The sequence below is a fragment of the Chaetodon auriga genome, chromosome 1 (genome assembly GCF_051107435.1).
Source record: "Chaetodon auriga isolate fChaAug3 chromosome 1, fChaAug3.hap1, whole genome shotgun sequence".
NCBI classification, from domain to species: Eukaryota; Metazoa; Chordata; class Actinopteri; order Chaetodontiformes; family Chaetodontidae; genus Chaetodon; species Chaetodon auriga.
In genome coordinates, this window is record NC_135074.1 from 9,601,100 (window position 1) to 9,620,809 (window position 19,710).

General features: G+C 42.0%; 4 protein-coding genes across 7 annotated transcripts; 3 read left to right on the forward strand and 1 right to left on the reverse strand.

Annotated features, from left to right (window-relative positions):
* Window positions 1–546: 546 nt before the first annotated feature.
* Window positions 547–3,978, reverse strand: sdr42e1 (short chain dehydrogenase/reductase family 42E, member 1). Of its 4 annotated transcripts, none has more exons than XM_076737088.1 (3): window positions 3,922–3,978; window positions 2,623–2,699; window positions 547–2,317 (listed from the first exon to the last, which is right to left on the reverse strand). In XM_076737088.1, exons 2-3 carry the CDS (start codon window positions 2,682–2,684, stop codon window positions 1,216–1,218), a joined length of 1,164 nt encoding a protein of 387 aa, XP_076593203.1. In that variant the 5' UTR covers window positions 2,685–2,699; window positions 3,922–3,978; the 3' UTR covers window positions 547–1,215. The 4 variants fall into 4 exon arrangements, with proteins under 4 accessions (XP_076593203.1, XP_076593185.1, XP_076593177.1 ...); XM_076737070.1 differs by lacking the exon at window positions 3,922–3,978 and adding an exon at window positions 3,117–3,256; XM_076737062.1 differs by lacking the exon at window positions 3,922–3,978 and adding an exon at window positions 3,138–3,254.
* Window positions 3,979–10,123: 6,145 nt separating this feature from the next.
* Window positions 10,124–13,309, forward strand: LOC143324527 (arylamine N-acetyltransferase, pineal gland isozyme NAT-10-like). Its single transcript, XM_076737100.1, has 2 exons — window positions 10,124–10,408; window positions 11,490–13,309. Exons 1-2 carry the CDS (start codon window positions 10,393–10,395, stop codon window positions 12,365–12,367), a joined length of 894 nt encoding a protein of 297 aa, XP_076593215.1. The 5' UTR covers window positions 10,124–10,392; the 3' UTR covers window positions 12,368–13,309.
* Window positions 13,310–14,329: 1,020 nt separating this feature from the next.
* Window positions 14,330–15,593, forward strand: LOC143324605 (arylamine N-acetyltransferase, pineal gland isozyme NAT-10-like). The gene has a single exon (XM_076737251.1). It carries the CDS (start codon window positions 14,331–14,333, stop codon window positions 15,201–15,203), a length of 873 nt encoding a protein of 290 aa, XP_076593366.1. The 5' UTR covers window position 14,330; the 3' UTR covers window positions 15,204–15,593.
* A 278-nt stretch (window positions 15,594–15,871) lies between these two features.
* cnep1r1 (CTD nuclear envelope phosphatase 1 regulatory subunit 1) lies at window positions 15,872–19,662 on the forward strand. Its single transcript, XM_076737113.1, has 6 exons — window positions 15,872–16,002; window positions 16,515–16,586; window positions 16,900–16,973; window positions 18,102–18,211; window positions 19,118–19,172; window positions 19,261–19,662. Exons 1-6 carry the CDS (start codon window positions 15,978–15,980, stop codon window positions 19,300–19,302), a joined length of 378 nt encoding a protein of 125 aa, XP_076593228.1. The 5' UTR covers window positions 15,872–15,977; the 3' UTR covers window positions 19,303–19,662.
* Window positions 19,663–19,710: the final 48 nt, after the last annotated feature.

Sequence of the window (19,710 nt, forward strand, 5' to 3'; positions counted from 1 at the left end):
GCAAAGCTATTTAAAACTCAACTTTATCCACATTTTTCAGACCGGTGACATGAAAATGAAGACATTCTCAGCTCGCCCTAACTAAAAGTGTATATGATCCATTTTAGGATAATGTCCAATTATCATAGCTCACTATAGGTCCTTATTAAAGGATTAAAGGAGAATATTGTTGGTAATGGGAGTAAAAAAGAAGTCATGGTTAAAATAAAGGGTTAATCTAAGGCTTCATAGAAATACATCTAATCTCAAGTAGAACTGATCTGGATGCAAAGTATATGAGATGTTTTTATAAAAAAAAAAAAAAAAAAGGATGAAAAAGCTGTGAGGGAAAATGGTTGTCTATGCTGACCACAAATGGAGGCTGTGGTTGACTTGATTTTCAGTATGTTATTATTGTGAGATTGTGATACATACAGTAGATATGCTGTGGCCATTTTAAACCAGGCTACTAAATCTGTATCTGGAGTCATCAAACATGATAACTAGTCACCTGTCTAAAAGAAAAAAAAAAAATCTTGGTTAAAGTCAAACAAACCACATTTGCCTTGTAAGGTTTTATTCGTGAGTTTTCAGAACATATGAGAACATTCCACAGAAACAGCATTAAAAAGATGCACTGGCTCGTCATCTTTGCCTCCAGAGATATTCCTGGAGGTGAGTTGTTCTGGAAATAGAGGTAGCATTTGACACGTTGTCTCTGAAAGTGAAAACAACTATAGGATATAAAATTAAGACATTAGGGTCCAGAGATTCTGACTATGTTCACATGTGATAGGTGTTACCATCACACCCACCTGATAAAAAAGCTTTTTATTTAAAGCTTTGAGTTGATCTGTTCATGTGAGAAGAACCCATTGACCATTGTCACATTCATTGTGCACATGGATCTTGTCATATTAAGACTTGTAAACAACTTAGGCAGCTCAGTCTGTGGGGTCTTGGCTTGGGAACAGGAGGGTGGCCGGTTCAAGTCCAGCACAGACCACAGGAGGGAGTACAGACACCTCCTGGGCACTGCTGAGGTGCCCTCGAGCAAGGCACGGCACCCCTAACTGCTCAGAGGGTGCTGAAACGTGACATCTCTTCCCTCAACTGCTTGTCTATGAGTCCTGTGTCTGTAGAGTACGTAAACTGAATTTTTGGCAGGAACCAGTCTTAATACAGGGTGTCTGCCATTTTGGAAAAATATCAGAATTATATTTTTGCTTGCGCTGCTCACTGACTGCCAACAAGTGGAAGAAAAGACAGAGCCACTGCAACAAAGGCGGCAACAAACAGGACGTCGATTAGCGATCGCCTGAGGAAGGAGCTGTGAGATTTTTTCCCATGGCCTCTGCTTCGAAACCATTGTACAACCTCATCCAGGCTGTGCTCCTGGGGCTCATAACCCAGCTCCGCCTTAGCTTTTGCCATGCTGAAGTAATGCGTCACGCCGGTTTTATACACCTCCGTACATGTCAGCAGTGGTTGGAAGTTATAGAAGGGCCCGATGAGGTGGTGAATCATTTCTGTCAGAAAGGCAAAGAAGTAAATGAGAGCGAGGGGAAGGCGCAGTGTGGGGAAAGGATAGCCCAAACCCTCCACCAGAGGTCTGAAGAATTCAAAATTGTTGACCGGCCTGCCATCTGAGATAAAGTAGGCCTGGCCAGCAGAGCGGTGCTGCCGTTCTGAGGTCAGAGCCTCTGCAGCGAGCTCGTGTGCTGACACCAGGTTGTCCACATGGACAAACTCCACCAGGCTGCTGGGTTCACCGTACACAAACCTGAAGATCCCCTTCTCTATGTAGCCAACTATCCTGGGCAGGTGCCTCTGCTCACCAGGCCCGTAGATTCCTGCAGGACGCAGTGCGCAACTTCTCAGCACGCCAGAGCTGTCCTTCAGCGCTGTGCCGTTGGCTCTTAACACTGCCATCTCAGCCAGGGACTTGGTTCTGGAGTAGTGGTCAGGGTGAAGATGGAGAGGTAGATAAGGGAGGCTTTCATCCCCGTTCTCTATCACTTGGCCTCCAAACACCACATTGAAGGTGCTGGTGTAAACCAGCCGCGACACTCCGTGCTCAACGCAAGCCTTCAGGACGTTCTGCGTGCCTTGAACGTTCACCTCCTCGATCAGATGACGGTTCAGCTGCTCCCTGCCAGACATGCCATAGGAAGCAATGTGGAACACACAGTCCACACCACTGACGGCCCTCTCCACGTGGGCATACTCACGTATATCTCCTTGAACAAACACAATGTCCTCTGGCACGTCTCGGTTCGGTGGGATTGTGTCAAACAGAATGATTTTGGCTCCTTTTTTATGCAGGGAGCGAGCCAGGCTGCAGGGGAAAAGACATCTGAATTACTCTCTGCAGGAAAATCATTACACGTCTTGTATTTTCAATAAATAAAATTGTAAATCTATTACAAAAACTGAACATATCTTGCAAATCTACGACTGCTCTGTGGCAGCCAAAGAGCCAATCTACATGAGATAACAATACAACAGTACAATACCGCCACCTTGTGGTGGTACTGCAGTGTGACAGCGAAAGGCAACTCTGATAGCAAGAACTGACGGTTTGCAGACTGCGAATGTGCAATTGCTTTTCTTGAAAAATGAACAACTTGAAATGATTCTTACCGATAACCAAAGTACCCACAGCCTCCAGTTATCAGAAACGTGTCCGCACGTGGAGCTTCCATTGCAAGAGGGCCAATCTGTGAGTTTGAAAAAGCGAGGATTAGACATATAAGGTAAACGACAACACGCTTAGAAAAGTACACACAGGACAAACTGTATGTCACAATTCCAAAGGGTCAAACCAGCAGGAAAAAGGCTGAGAAGCTGTTACCTAACCTGCAGCCTGTCGGCTACTTCACTGACCCTGTACTACAGAAATGACACCTTTTACGCAATTCTATTAATACTAATGCAGTATTATTATTTCTACGCGAACTACGTGCCACAAATGTATTCCAGCATTAATACCACAGCCTACCTGGTTTACACACAACCACTCTTACTTTCCGTAAGGAGTTATTCAGAGAGCCATGCGTCTGACTACGCAACAAAGTGGCTTCAGTGTGCTGTGGCAGATTTATTCACAGCCTGTGCTCTAAACTACTGAAACTTACGTAAACACTGCCGGTACCAACCTCAGCATATGCCGGGCAGAAAACGAGAGAAATATCTGTGGAAAATCAAAATTCTACTATTGCATGGTGGGAGAGCGATGGCGTGCACTTCCGTGGTCGGTACTGTACGTCCTTTTTGTTACGTAATTTACGCAAAAGAGCCGATATCGCTCTGCAATTGGATGCGTGTCGGAACGGCCGACTGCTGCGTCAAGTGAACGTACAAAGAGGCAGAATAGGACAGGAAGTGAGATGACATCTCCTTCATAAAAATAATATCGGACTTGTTGGTCAACTACTTGTCTCGAATGGTAGGCATAAATACTCAGATTATTTTGAGGAATTGCCATAAATATACAGTTGATTGGCATCTCAATGCTGCTGAGGGTATTCACGTACTGTAGGCGCTCACTCACACTCACCATATGTGACACTGCCGTACATAGTCCCGTTTTGTAATGACATGACAGAGAATGTACCGTAGAGAAAAGTGTGGTCCTCGCCTCTCGATCATTTCCTTGCCAATAAGTGAGAGAAGTTACTTAATGAAGTTCATTCACAGGTTCTACCAAGCAGAATCTTTCCTCAAGAGATATAAATGGGACACTGAGTCTGGCAGCTCATTTTCTAAAACTTCAGACGAAAATGTCTCACTTTTATGTTGAAGTTCCTCTCATACAGAGATATTCTGGTCAGACTGTTTGGAGTTCATCCAAACATATTTCATTATGTTTTGTTTTCTTTGGTATGTTTGAGCGTAAGATGGAAAATGAATGAAAACGTTTTATAAATCTTTGATTTTTACCTGTTGAATGCCACATCCACAAAGTCCAAATTCAGTACTTTCCTGTTTTTAAGACGTAACTCAATGAATATGTGGATAAAATATTCAAATAAATGAACTGATTTCAATTGAAAGTCAATATTCAAAAGCCATAATTGAATACGTTCAGTTGCAGAACTGTCGGATTTAAAAATCTTAATTATGTTACCTTGACGCGATCCGCTAAGATCATTAGAACTTCCGGTATGCATCTCGTGCCTCCAGAATAAAAGCGGAGATATTTTTAAAAATGTTTAAAGAAGTAACATTTTGTATTTAATAATCAGACCCATCACACGAAAACACATGTGACCAAACACACGTGACCAATTAGGGTCAGAAAAAAAAGATACAAATAGCATCAAATGCTTCTTTTTAACAAAGACGATGTCCAGGTAGCATAGTGCCTGAACTAGAAACTTTGTAGGGAGAGTGAGGCAAAGTGAGACACTTTTTACATTTGCTCCCCTCTAAGTGAGATGAAATGATATATCAGTAAAATTTACACATTTCCCATTAATTCAGGATGTTTCCTCGCAATGGAAATTGTCAGAACGTATTCAGGACGAAGGGAAGTGAAAATATGATTGTTTTTAAAAAAGTGCTCTTGTGTCTCACTTTACCCCAGCCCAGGGGTAAACTGAACCCGAAAAATCAATGGGGTAAAGTGATCCACTTACTTTTTCCACTCTCAAACTACCATAACAATACATATTGTAACAGTTACAATCCTGACAGCTCGCTTGACAACCACACGTTCCAGAACTAATGTCGGACTTGTAACAGAATAATGGGGATTGGTCAATTAAGCACATTTTTTCTAAACACTTCGAAGTAACTCTGAACAAAATTGTCAGGACCTATTAGGTTTGTTTAGTGGTATGTTCTGTTCTGTCTTGTCTCTTGTTTATCTCCTGTTTTATTTTGATGAGCTGTCTATGTCATATCCCTCTTCCTGTCGAGGTTCCGTCATTGTCTCCCCACCCCTCGTGTTCCTAAGCTGTGCTCTCCCTCCCTTCTTTGCCAGATCGCCTCATCTGTTTCAGTGAATGTATCCAGCATTTCTTTGTGTATTCTGTGACCTTGACCCAGTTTCAGTTTGACTACGAGTTTAGCTTAGTAATTTTAATACTTCTGCCTGTGTGGACTGATCTTCTGGTTTCGACTCTGGTAATAAACTGACTTGCCCTCTTGCAAATTGTTTGTCTGTGCCTCTGCTTTGTGCATCACCCTGCTCTGATCGTTACAAAAATCAAAATACAACATAACATAATTCAAAATGTTTTAATTAACATTTAAATGACAATCAGTCAGATTAGAACACAGTCAGAACCAGCTATTAACAGCCTGAGACTCGAACACTTAACCAGACCCATCTGGGTCGAAACATCAGCCTATAACCAGGCCTAGCCTACTCTACATTACTGGCAAAGATGAGGAGTTGCTCACTCCATGTGGTTCTTCCAGGCCTTTTAGGCATCACTTTTAGGAACATGTGCAAAGTCATAACCAGCTATTAACAGCCTGGGACTCGAACACTTGACTTGACCCACATGAGTTAAAACATCAGCCTATAACCAGGCCTAGCCTACTCGATGTTCCATCCCTGCAAGTTACAGGGAAAGATGAAGAGTTGCTCTCTCCTCGTGGTTCCTCCAGGCCTTTTAGGTTCAGGCAGCTTCCTCACCACATCACTTTTAGGAACATGTGCCGCATCATTTCCCAGGGATGTTGCCTCTGGAGTTCGGACAGAGAGATGGCGACGCGCTAAAAGCTGCCAAACCAAGCTTCACCTAAAGTAGACAGTTCATTATTATAAGATTTAGCTTTGTGGCAAGATCAGTTGGCCTTAGTTAATCTACCAGAATCATGCTATGCACACTCTAGCCTACCTGCACATTGTGCCTTTGTCCAATTGGCAGGGACAGGGACATCGTTTTTAACTGCATATTCAAATGCTAGTTGATGGCACTTAGATGGAGAAAGACCGTGGAACTGTTCCGCTAATTGTTTTAAGTGTTTTGTGAGCTCCTCCTCCATCTCATCTGTGAGAATTCTTTTAGCCTCGGCTACTGCACCCCAGCCCACTGCTGTTGTTTCTCCTTTCTTCTCTTTCGTTATAAATCGTAGGAGGCTTGATTTATCAATGTTTCTGTCCCTTGCAACAGCATTTAAGGACTTTTTTCCCTCCTTGACCTCAGCGGCTGCACTCTTCATCTCTGTGAGGGGTGTTTGGCCCCAGGCTGTCTTCCTCGTATATTTCCTTGGCATGATGACTTCTCTACAATGTTAATGACATTAAAAAATAAAACATACATAATGTAATATTACATTAGAATATGTTCAGGACTAAACTTAACTTGTGCTTCATGGTGGGGTAAAGTGAGACACTGTCTCACTTTACCCCACAGCATTTGTCTCACTTTACCCCACCCCCACCATTTTAGGAAAAACAACCTCTCTTAGCAATTCAGGCTAATCTTCAGCTTGCATCATCACATGGTTTCATATGTTGGTAGTTCATCAACATGTGTGATATAAGTTTTTCTTCCTAAATCAATTTGCTTTGGCACAACAGTTGATTAAGTTGAGCGCATATTTTTTTTACTTTTAACTGCAAAAAATATATTTTTGTGAAAAAAACATGCTTACCACAGCACCATGAGGTCCTTTCCTTCATGACCATGGGGAAATGGGAGGGGCTTGAAAACATAATGGTCACATGACCACAAATGTGTACCATTGCCTAGATACAGGGGGTGTCTCACATTACCCGGTGTCTCACATTACCCCTCTCTCCCTAACTCATCTTTCACAATTAACTCAGGCTTACATTAAAAGTTTAACCTCTCCTGCTAATCTGTAATTTAGTCCCATCCATAAAAAACAGTGACATTTTAACAAGCAGGTCCTCCCTGTTAACCTGTTTAAACGGGTTCGAGCTAGATAGAAAGCAGCAGTGACTACATATGCAGCAATTTTTCGGTCAATAATAACACATAATGTGCATTGATTATTACGTGTTGTTGACTATATGTTTGTTCACTGCAGCATTTTTCAAGGATCTGGACATTTTGGACATGAGGTTTCTGGTGTCTGGCAACATGTCAGCACTTCCCTCTCCATTTGACCACCACTAGGCAACAGCATGTGAACTGGTCTGATGACAACACAGAATGAACCCATTCAGCCTTCTGTGGCTCCATCACTGTGGAGATTTGCTCTAATTTAGCTTGCAGGTTCATCCATGTTTTGAGTGACCGACCACACATCCCAGGGGATGAGTTTGAGTGAGTTTGAGTTTGGATCACAGGTGACTGGGCAGAACCTGTTAATCTTATTATGCATATGCGATGGGGAGAGGAGGGGGCTCGCTTGGGAAACGTTGATGACTTGAGCCATCCTTGACTTTAGTCTGTTGTTACCTCTTTCCAGATGCACTTGTCTCAGCTTTAGGTTCACCTCAGGTGATTTCACATTTGAAAGCAGAGAGGTGAGAGGCCGACTGGAGCGTGAGGTTCAGCTCTGAGAGCTGCTTGGTGATGTCCACCATGAAGGCCAAATCACTCAGACACTTTATTGCTGAAAAATGTGTCATTATGTATGATAATGAACTGCCCTGCAGGCCAGGTCAAGTGGTTCATATACGGCAGCCCTCATGTATGTAAAAATTCAGTACAACACCTTTTGCAATGACCTCAGTAATAACCTTGTAATTCATGGCAGAGCTGTTCTACACTTCTCTATCACTTCCTAAAAAGAGACAGAGAAAGTGTTCTCTTGACAGAATGTAAGATTAAAAGTCATCCAGCAAAAACTCAACAAATCCTTCATGTACACGTAGACCTGTTTCATCCCATTATTTCAGCGGTCTAACCAAAGAGGGACTACAATTGCAACTCCACGGTAGCATTGTCCGATTCACCTACATATATTCTAGTTTCAGGTGTTTACATTTCTTTCCACACTCTGGGCTGATGGATGTGACAACGGTGTCACACTGGTTATTCCAGCTTCCTTAAACAGCAGAGTACACAGACAGCTGGAATCACCAGTGTGAGGCCCTTCTCTCATCTCTGAGACATTCTCACAAGTCTAAATACGTTCAGTTGCAGAACTGTCAAACTAACCTGTGATTTATCTTTTTGAAACTGTCATTGCATGCAGTCTAATTTGAGTTCGCCAACGATGCATTTATTTTGAAGGTAATAATCGGATATAAAAATCTTAATTATGTTACCTTGACGCGATCCGCTAAGATCAGTAGAACTTCCGGTATGCATCTCGTGCCTCCAGAATAAAAGCGGAGATATTTTAAAAAAGGTTTAAAGAAGTAACATTTTGTATTTAATAATCAGACCCATCACACGAAAACACGTGACCAGACACACGTGACCAATTCGGGTCAGAAAACAATGATACAAATAGCATCAAATGCTTCTTTTTAACTACAAAGACGATGTCCAGGTAGCATAGTGCCTGAACTAGAAACTTTGTAACTCATCTTTCACAATTAACTCAGGCTTACATTAAAAGTTTAACCTCTCCTGCTAATCTGTAATTTAGTCCCATCCATAAAAAACAGTGACATTTTAACAAGCAGGTCCTCCCTGTTAACCTGTTTAAACGGGTTCGAGCTGGAGAGAAAGCAGCAGTGACTACATATGCAGCAATTTTTCGGTCAATAATAACACATAATGTGCATTGATTATTACGTGTTGTTGACTATATGTTTGTTCACTGCAGCATTTTTCAAGGATCTGGACATTTTGGACACGAGGTGTCTGGTGTCTGGCAACATGTCAGCACTTCCCTCTCCATTTGACCACCACTAGGGAACAGCATGTGAACCGGTCTGATGACAACACAGAATGAACCCATTCAGCCTTCTGTGGCTCCATCACTGTGGAGATTTGCTCTAGTTTAGCTTGCAGGTTCATCCATGTTTTGAGTGACCGACCACACATCCCAGGGGATGAGTTTGAGTGAGTTTGAGTTTGGATCACAGGTGACTGGGCAGCACCTGTTAATCTTATTATGCATATGCGATGGGGAGAGGAGGGGGCTCGCTTGGGAAACGTCGATGACTTGAGCCATCCTTGACTTTAGTCTGTTGTTACCTCTTTCCAGATGCACTTGTCTCAGCTTTAAGTTCACTTCAGGTGATTTCACATTTGAAAGCAGAGAGGTGAGAGGCTGACTGGCGCGTGAGGTTCAGCTCTGAGAGCTGCTTGGTGATGTCCACCATGAAGGCCAAATCACTCAGACACTTTATTGCTGGAAAATGTGTTATTATGTATGATAATGAACTGCCCTGCAGGCCAGGTCAAGTGGTTCATATACGGCAGCCCTCATGTATGTAAAAATTCAGTACAACACCTTTTGCAATGACCTCAGTAATAACCTTGTAATTCATGGCAGAGCTGTTCTACACTTCTCTATCACTTCCTAAAAAGAGACAGAGAAAGTGTTCTCTTGACAGAATGTAAAATTAAAAGTCATCCAGCAAAAACTCAACAAATCCTTCATGTACACGAAGACCTGTTTCATCCCATTATTTCAGCGGTCTAACCAAAGAGGGACTACAATTCCAACTCCACGGTAGCATTGTCCGATGTACCGACATATATTCTAGTTTCAGCTGTTTACATTTCTTTCCACACTCTGGGCTGATGGATGTGACAGCGGTGTCACACTGGTTATTCCAGCTTCCTTAAACAGCAGAGTACACAGACAGCTGGAATCACCAGTGTGAGGCCCTTCTCTCATCTCTGAGACATTCTCACAAGTCTGCAGGCCACCTCTGGAGGGAAGTACAGTGAAAATTTCCAGTCATCAGTCAGTAAGCACTCATTAGGCAGTCATTAGGCAGTAATGCAATCAAAGAAGGAAATAACTGATTGCAGTAAACATTTGTCTTCAAACGCTTGGCAGATGTGATGTTGCGATAATCGTGCTACAGATCACAAATAGAAATCTCTAAATCAGAAAGTGATGCAACCAAGCGTCCACATATTGCAATTACCCGCAGAAGACTCCTTCGCCTCATTGCAACGAGTCAGCAGTTAATTGTGATGAGTTGTAAAAAGCAGACACACACACACACACACACACACACACACACACACACACACACACACACAGACAGCCACTCCCCCACGTGGCCTCGGCGCATATCACGCTGCTACGTGGTCATGAGCTGAAGGGAAGTGAATGAATAAGGAAAACTGGAGCCATCAATGAACCGCACCTCCAAGTTTCTGTGTGTTTTTTGTGGATTTTTTGGGGGTGGGGGGAGGAGGTGCCGGTTGCCCCAGGACACGCGTTATTTCCTCATTCCCACATTCCGGCTCAAGTCAATGGGAGTGTCACAAGTGTCTTATTTAACGGCGCCGGTCGAACCCTAAACTACAACCAGAGACCGCACGAGACGACAAGCCACAGCTGCTCCTGATGTGCCAGCCCGAAGGTAAGACGACTTTTTCACCGCTGAAGACAGAGTCAGTGAGTTAAGAGGAACAGTAAACGACAGCATATGATCGCTTATGTAACTTCGTGCTGTGAGCGCAGGCGGGCGAGGCGCAAGGGTCGACTTTCAGTTTCCTATCTGAGCGTGTGTACGGGCGACGAGACACGATCTGATGAACAGAACTTTAATGGGTTTAAGAGTGTGTCCCGCGGTAGAGGAATGGTCCACGGACATTTGTGGGTCACACCTCATTCACGGTGCAGCTCCGAAGGAAACACCAAGACTCCACTTCCTCCCCTTGTTTTTTTTTTTTTTTTCTCTCAAACACTCGCACGAACATAAGTCAAAAGTTTAGAAAGCACTTCGGATAAGCCTGAAGAAAACAGAGATTACGCAACAGGTGGATGTATCCGTATATTTAAAAAAAAAGAAAAAAGAAAAAAAAAAAGGTGTAAACTAAAGGCTTTATTTCGAAGGTTCTGCCTTCTTGTAGCTGATTAGACTGTGGCACCCATTTATGCAATGGCCTGTCTGTTGATGCAATGCGTCTAGCACTGATTAACAGGAGGAGCAGGTGAATCACCAGCTAATACACGGGTTTTATTAGTTACTAAAGCTGAACCCTGCTCAGACTGGATTTTTCTGGGGAGAAAGATCTGACTTGCATGGCCTTTGTGTGGAAGCTTTGGCTCCACAGAAATATTGCGTCTTCATTTTGATTGCTCACACGATCAGCCCCTACAAAAGGTAAGGTTCAACACTTTGACTTCCTGTTTTCTGCTTCACAATTAGGCTAATCTGAAACTTTCTATATGTAGAATTTGGCCATTTTTGACAACTAGGACATATTTTTCTGGATTGAAAAAGCCTACAGTTGTACAGGGTGGCACTTAATTGGTTTACACTGAACCACCAGCTTTGTCCAAGTCAGACTTGATCCTGATCCCTGATTGATTAATAAATCCCCCTCAATCATGAAGGAAATAAAACCTTTTCAGCTCTAAAACAGTTGAGATGAGTTTGCAGCTGTGTGACAGGTTAATTGGTCTCATCGATCAATGCCATGTCGTGTCTTTTACAGGCAAGATGAATTTGGAGGATTACTTCAAAAGAATCGGTTTCCATGGCTCTTTTGATAAACTGGATCTGGCAACACTGAAGTTGGTCCACAAACAGCACGTCATGTCAATCCCATTTGAAAACCTCAGTATTCACTGTGGCGAGAAGAACGTCGTGGACCTTGAGGTCACTTTTAATAAGATAGTGAGGAGCGGTCGTGGCGGTTGGTGCCTTGAGAACAACTTCCTGTTTGGCTGGGTGCTGCGAGAAATGGGCTACGACACAACGACCTTAGGCTCCAGAGTTTTTAACAGTATCCTCAATGATTTTAGTCCCAGAGAAAGTCATCTCATCCACAAGGTCATCATTGATGGAAAGGCGTACATAGCAGATGTAAGCTTTGGGGTGTCTTCCCAAGTGTGGGAGCCGCTGGAGCTCATCTCTGCAAAGGACCAACCTCAGGCAGCGGGCGTCTTTCGTCTCATAGACAAGGGGGACATGTGGGTGCTGGAGAAGACGGGCAGAAAGCCAGAGGTTCTGAATCCAGACTTTGCCAAATCAAGCCTGGTGAACAGGAAGGAGACAAAGCAGATCTACAGCTTCACCTTGGAGCCTCGTGAGGCCCATCATTTCTTCGAGATAAACCACACACTTCAAACAGATCCAGATTCACTGTTCATCAATAAGTCCATCTGCTCTTTGCAAACACCAACAGGATTCAGAGCCCTGATTGGTTGGACGTATAGTGAGGTGACCTACAAACCTGAGGAAGATGTTGATGTCTTCGACATGAGGGATATAACAGATGATGAGATCGAGCAAATTCTGAGGGAAAAGTTCAGTCTGAAGATGCAGAACAAAGTGAGGCTTGTCAGCAACAAAGCATGCTACACAATCTGAAATCGTACACAGATTCAGTTTTGACAATTACGCTACAACCTGTGGTGAGTTCATGACTGAGGTGTAAGATGGATCCTGATGCCAAAAGGCTTCTGTAATGTAACCTGACCTTCTCTTGATACATTACATACAAAGATACATTTACAAATCAGAAATCAGAAAAAGCTTTATTGCCAAGTACGCTTTTACACATACGAGGAATTTGTTGTGGTGAAATTGGTGCATGACACGTCTACTAAAATAAGAGCACAAAATATAACAATTTAAATATATATACACAAGTCTGTTTTTTGTTGTTTGCTATTTTCCGGAAACACAGTCCGTTTTTCAGAAAGAAGTCCAAGTTGAACGTTAATGTAACGCATAGAGTTATATTTATATCAATGTGACAAAATGAGTCCGAGGTGGGATGTGAAGAGTGTCGGGGGGGTTCCGGGCCTTGTTGATAAGGCTGACAGACAAGACATGGTCAAGGTGGATTGAGTTCATTAGACCGCAGAGATAAGACTTTACATGAAACTGTCAGGGATTTGAATTTCTTTCTGCGCATTCATCAACTGTTCATTCAGTTCGGTTGTTTGCACATGTATGTTTGAATTCTGCTGTCATTTCAAACTCTGCCCCTCCCACCAGAAGAATCCCCTCACCTGCTCACCCTCAAGCCTACCCCTAACCCTACAACCCTAACCCTCATCAGCTCCCTGGTATATTTACTGGTTCATTTCCACCAGCTCTCTGCCATAATATTTGTACTGAGTGCCTTAGCTTTCTGCCGCTGTCATTATTGCCGGCCTGTTTTTTTTTTTTTTTTTTTAAATCCTGATCTATATTTTTAATACATCACGTGTATCTCAGCCTGAAACCCTTTGTATACTCTGTTTGACTGACTGGCTTTTTGTATCCTGAACATTTCTAAGTAAATAACTCTTTACATCTGCCTCCAAAGTCATCCTCTTTTGTCTTTGAACTGTGACAGAAACACCATTACACAACTTCTGCATATTACTATTCCTCACAATTTCAGATTGATAACAACGATGGATTCTGAAGAAATATGGCCAATCAGGAAGGAACTTATATTTCTTCCTTGTCCGATAATTAACACAAAGAAAACCTCTGGCAAGGTTGTGTTATTCCATCACTGAATTACTGTAAGGCAGCAACCGGTAGTTATTTCCATTATCAGTACATGGATTTGAGAAGCTGAAACCAGCAAACATTTGACGTTTTATTTTAAAGGTGACACGATAATTTTCTAAATAGTTTGCCAGTGCGTTTTCTGTCAGTCATCGAATGGATTGGTTAACAAATCATTTCAGCTTTAGAGTACAGGTTGGTTTGTAGGTGCAGGCGAAATAATGAAACTTCTATGTACTGTGAAGGTAAGTAGGGGCCCAAGAAAAAGTCTTTGTCCTGGGGGCCCCAAAGGAGGTTAATCTGTGAAAACTTTGAGAACATTAAACCACATGATGATGTAATGTTGGCCTCTAGATTCTCCCAGCATGTCTACAAACTCATACAATTAAAGACGTGTGTGACACTGTCCCGTGGAGCAACACGTTGAGCACTGATTAACAGGAGGAACAGGTTAATCATCAACTAAAACGCACTCGGGTTTTATTGGCTCGACAAGCTCAACCCTGTTATAGGTTGAATTTCTCCAGGAAGCAATATCTGAGTTGCTTGTCCTTTGTCGGGAAGCTTTGACTCGATAGAAATACGGCGTCCTCAGAATACCTGATTTGATTGCTCGCACATTCAACCTGTACAAAGGGTAAGCTTAAAGAGAATGCAGAGCTTAACGAATCTGAAACTTTATATACGTAGAATTTTAACATCTCTGACAACTGATCATGACATTTTTTTACCGATTGAAAAAAAGCCAATTGAGATGAGTTTGCAGCTGTGTGACAGGTTAATTGGTCCTGTAGATCAATGTGATGTTGTGTCTTTTACAGGCAAGATGAATTTGGAGGATTACTTCAAAAGAATCGGTTTCCATGGCTCTTTTGATAAACTGGATCTGGCAACACTGAAGTTGATCCACAAACAGCACGTCATGTCAATCCCATTTGAAAACCTCAGCATTCACTGTGGTGAGAAGATCTTCATGGACCTTGAGGTCATTTTTAATAAGATAGTGAGGAGCGGTCGTGGCGGTTGGTGCCTTGAGAACAACTTCCTGTTTGGCTGGGTGCTGCGAGAAATGGGCTACGACACAACGACCTTAGGCTCCAGAGTTTTTAACAGTATCCTCAATGATTTTCGCCCAGCTGAAACTCATCTCATCAACAAGGTCATCATTGATGGAAAGGCGTACATAGCAGACGTAAGCTTTGGGGTGTCTTCCCAAGTGTGGGAACCGCTGGAGCTCATCTCTGCAAAGGACCAACCTCAGGCAGCGGGCGTCTTTCGTCTCATAGACAAGGGGGACATGTGGGTGCTGGAGAAGACGGGCAGAAAGCCAGAGGTTCTGAATCCAGACTTTGCCAAATCAAGCCTGGTGAACAGGAAGGAGACAAAGCAGATCTACTGCTTCACCTTGGAGCCACGTGAGGCCCATCATTTCTTCGAGATAAACCACACACTTCAAACAGATCCAAATTCACCATATATTAATAAGTCCGTCTGCTCTTTGCAAATACCAACAGGATTCAGAGCCCTGATTGGTTGGACATATAGTGAGGTGACCTACAAACCTGAGGAAGGTGTTGATGTCTTCGACATGAGGGATATAACAGATGATGAGATCGAGCAAATTCTGAGGGAAAAGTTCAGTCTGAAGATGCAGAACAAAGTGAGGCTTGTAAGCAAAAAAACAGGGCAGACACTCTGACATCTTACACAGATTTATTTTTGACACTGACTTGGAATTATGTTACAACCTGTGGTGATTTAGTGTCTGACCAGGGAGAACAACTTATTTAAGAGTCACTTTTCACAAAAATTGACAGAGCTGGGGATTTTTTTGAACAGTGTTAATGATGCTTACGACTGTATGAAGTAAATATAAACACTACTGAAAATGTATTAGGCTATTTCATTCATTGCCATGTTTACAGGTTCAGAGTTGTGAAGTAATTGCATACATTTAAATCAGGTAAACAAGTGTGTCTCAACAATATGTGTCATGTTTTAAGTCCGTAGATAAGTGGAAAGCTGTAGAGTTTAGACTTTTCTGAAATTCAGACTGTTTTACTGAATTAAAATGTTCACATCAATAATGCAGCCAATTGTGTGACAAAGTGAATTATCACAGTCAGTACAAAGTGCATTTAAAACTGCATTAATTAATAAACATACTTGTAATTGTACCTGCATTTTTATTGTGTAAGAACTATTATCTAATTAGTAACTTATTTCTTCTCAATTGGATGTCTCTTGAATGACTGTTAAAAAAAAAAAAACAGCGCCATCTTGAGTTCTGGGCCCCTTATTGAATGAGGCGCCATGAGGCAGGGTTTCGTGTCTTTGTACCACCCATTATTTGGTTTACACCCAATCATATTAGTGGTGAACACACAGCCAATGTTGATTGGTGTATACACCCTGTCCTTCAGCTAAGCGGAAGCAGCGGCACAGGCAGCGACAGGCTGCTGGACTAGCAGACATGAACTCCCTGGAACAGGCCGAAGGTAACGGACACTGAAAGCGTTTTAAATGACCGCGTTTTGACATAGCCGTTTGTTTGTTTAAGCCACATAACTATAATCACTAAATGAATCCAAAACAAACATCTTAAATGCATCCACAGAGTTGGGTACAACGTTTAGTTAGCTGGCTTGTGTACTGCCGATACTTAGCATTTTTGCTAGCTTAACTGCCAGAAGACTTTCAGTCGTTCACACGTTCGTACAGTTATGCGACATAATATAACTGACCTCTAAGTGAAACAATTACAAGTTTGGACATTAAACGCCGCATTCAGTCACGTTATGCTTCAGTTAACGCACTTGCAGTAACCACTTAGATACTAAACGAAACAAGCAGCTTCAGAGCTGAGGTTGACATGAGTTGTGATAAGATTCGATATAAATCACATGACAAACTGTGAAGGGCAGAGAGTATTTGACTGAATTGATATAGAGACATGTTATCCCTATAGGTCCAAACACAGTCTGTTTTGTTGTGTCCGTTTTTGTTCCAGACCTGAAGGCTTTTGAGAGAAGATTGACAGAGTATGTCTCCTGTTTGCAGCCTGCAACAGGCAGGTGGAGAAGTAAGTACCTGTTAATGGTGGCTGTGAAAACCTTAGCACAGAAGGTGGAGGGGCTCAGATGGGACGTTTGTTTTCCTAAATCTGTCTTTTGGCAAAGCCTATATATTTCCGTTCATTGACTTCCACACAATGTATGATGACAAACAACCAAAGGGATCACAAGAAGCTGCTGCTCAGAGAGTACAGTGAATGCAGCATTTGGTGCAGACATAGTCCCAGCTTGAAGACTTGAAATCATCACTGATATTGAGCAAAAGACTTACAGTGTGTTGCTTCATATTGCACTGGGTCTCATTCTCCTCTCTTGTTTCAGTGATTCTTATTGTGGTGTCTGTTTGTACGGCTACTGGGGCTTGGAACTGGTTAATAGACCCCGATACACAGAAGGTATGTATTAGTGAACAAACGTGTAGTCGTGTCATGTGTGGCTTGAAGGGAAATTTCATAACAAACAGAGTACACATCGTGCTCTTAATATTATATCATGAATTTTGTTTTTTGCTTGTCTGTTGACACAGACTCTATGAGCTAATACATTTTTATATGAAACATTACAATTTGAGTATAAGGGCTTAAGTATGTGAATTAGAAAATGTGCCTATTCAGGCTTAAGATAATTGATAAAACTGAGATATTGTGTCTCATGAAGGAATCAGTACGTCTCAAGGGGAGCTGTTCTTGCACTGCCATATCGAAATTGATATGATCTAATGCTGATGGGCTGATGTGGAGTGGTTGTCTTTAAACTTTGCTAGCACATACCAAACACCTCTGGGATCATTAACATGGCAGACACACCGTATGTATCCCCAACGGCAGAAGCACACCAAAAGGGGCGTAGAACCACCATCCACCCCAACGTTGAGCAGATGATTCATGATGTCAGTCTAAAAACAGTTTTACACTCACCTCCCTTGTTAATGTTGATGTTGCTGATTTTATGTCGAATGTGTGTTTTCTATGTTATTTTTTAACAGTTAACATTCAAATCAATATTTAGTAGTAATTATTATTAATTAGATGTGATTGGTGACGGTGCCGAGCTTTTCCTAGAGCAGTTTTTTCTACACGTTATTTGAGCTTTGCCCTCCACACTGCCTTCCCTTCTCTTCCTGATAGCCACCCCATCATGCTCCTTGCAACAGATTCGCTGCTCGTCATTGAAAATGAGCTCAGTGCATTTCTCCCCTGAGCCATGACTTTAGTGATGCCTTTTCCTGTCTCAGAGGTGGTTTTAGGAAGCATTAGACAAGCCAGATCTCTGGGGTCCAGTAGATGATGAGCAAACTGAGCAATGTGGAAAAAAACTCTCTCTTCATTTGTTTTGTTTTAACTGTACCAGATTGATTAGCTACAGATGGATAACCGCATCTCATGTGGGACCCAATGAATGTTTAAAAATGTTGTGCTACATTTAACTTTGATCTCCATAGCTCACCATTAGTATAAACGGTAAAAGTGGAAGTTTTGTTATTGACGGAATGATTTGTGTTGTTTGTTCCTCTTGTTTTTCAGGTCTCTTTCTTTTCATCACTGTGGAATCATCCCTTCTTCACCATCAGCTGTATCACTCTTATAGCTCTCTTCTTTGCTGGGATACACAAACGAGTTGTGGCTCCCTCTATGTATCCTTTGTCTGTTGCAGTTAATATGAAGCCGCACATCAGCATGCTTTGTCAGACTTCAAACATCTGCACTGACATCACACATCCAGTCTCAGCCGTAAATGGAAAGTGTAGAGCAGGGCTTCTCAAAGTCTGGACTCGGTCCGTAACTGGACTCTGGATCTGGAAGTCACTCTGGTCCAGCTCATATCGTGGAAATTTCATATAATCATCCGGCTTGTCAGATTTTCCCATCAAGCCCGCAGAATATTAGTGATTAATGAGTGATGACTGATTTCTTCTTTGGTGGAGGTCTGAGAGCATTTTTCAGGTAAATATTGTGTTATAATTATGGATTCTGGTCACACTCATATAGGCTCATAAAAATAACTTAATTTTTAAGAAAGTGAAAATTTGAAATAGTAGGCTAATCAGGCATATATATATATATATATACATATACATATACACACACACACGTATATACGTGTGTATATATGTATATATATGTATACACACACACACATATATACGTATATATATATATATACATATACACACACGTATATATACGTATATATGTGTGTGTGTGTGTGTGTATATATATATGTATATGTACACACACACACACACACACACACAGTATTAATGTGGCTGATTTCCCTATTGTTGACATTGTCTGCCTTGGTTTTGTGCTGGCCCGGTCACAAGAGATGTGATTCTCATTAATTGATCGAATATCATTTTGTTATTGACAATCGTTCTGACCTTTAATCAAATCTGATGAGGTACTTTGAGTGATAAGTTTGAGACCCCCTGGTGTAGAGCAGGCAGGAAATGTTTGTGTCATTGCACTTTTATGATTGATTCATTTCTGTTCTAGTATTTTGGCTCACTGGTTTACATCTTTGACCTTTGCTCCTTCAGTATTGCTGCCCGCTGTCGGACAGTTTTAGCAGAATACAACATGTCCTGTGATGATGTGAGTTTACAAAGCTCCTTGATGTTGTGGCTCTGTGGTCTACTTCTGTAAAACTCTGAACACTTACCTTACTTCCGTCTTTTTACAGACGGGGAAACTTATTCTGAAGCCACGACCGAACATCCAGTAACCACAAGCTTCTGTGGGATGGTCAGACAATATACCTGTTGTTTGTTGATGGCCGCTGATCAATCGGTGTCTCCAGGTCTTTGGATGGCCTGAACAACACCAAGGGCGACGACACTGAGACAGATCACCGTGATGGGAATGCGTTTGGAAGACAGAAGAAATGAACTGATTGGGCCTTTTAATAGTGTTGCTGTGCTGATGTCACCATTGAAGCTGCGGATCTTCTCACATAGTCTGATATATTTTACTCATTCAGTGTGAGCTCAGATGTGTTTATTTCTGTTTCTATTGCATGTATTTTATCAAAATGTTTCTATTTTTAAAGTTCTTTACCTAATAAATACTTAGAGGTGAAAATGTGTCACCTTTTTGTTTCTGTCTGACAACATGTGAAGTATTTTCCTGAGGT

Excerpts from the sequence above, each read along its gene's own strand:
- cnep1r1 (XM_076737113.1), top strand. The coding sequence starts at position 15,978 with ATGAACTCCCTGGAACAGGCCGAAG. Across the intron at positions 16,974-18,101 it reads TAGACCCCGATACACAGAAG|GTCTCTTTCTTTTCATCACT; the intron begins GTATGTATTAGT and ends CTTGTTTTTCAG. Across the intron at positions 19,173-19,260 it reads ACAACATGTCCTGTGATGAT|ACGGGGAAACTTATTCTGAA; the intron begins GTGAGTTTACAA and ends GTCTTTTTACAG.
- sdr42e1 (XM_076737088.1), bottom strand. The coding sequence starts at position 2,684 with ATGGAAGCTCCACGTGCGGACACGTTTCTGATAACTGGAGGCTGTGGG. Across the intron at positions 2,318-2,622 it reads TGTGGGTACTTTGGTTATCG|CCTGGCTCGCTCCCTGCATA; the intron begins GTAAGAATCATT and ends TTTCCCCTGCAG.
- LOC143324605 (XM_076737251.1), top strand. The coding sequence starts at position 14,331 with ATGAATTTGGAGGATTACTTCAAAAGAATCGGTTTCCATGGCTCTTTT.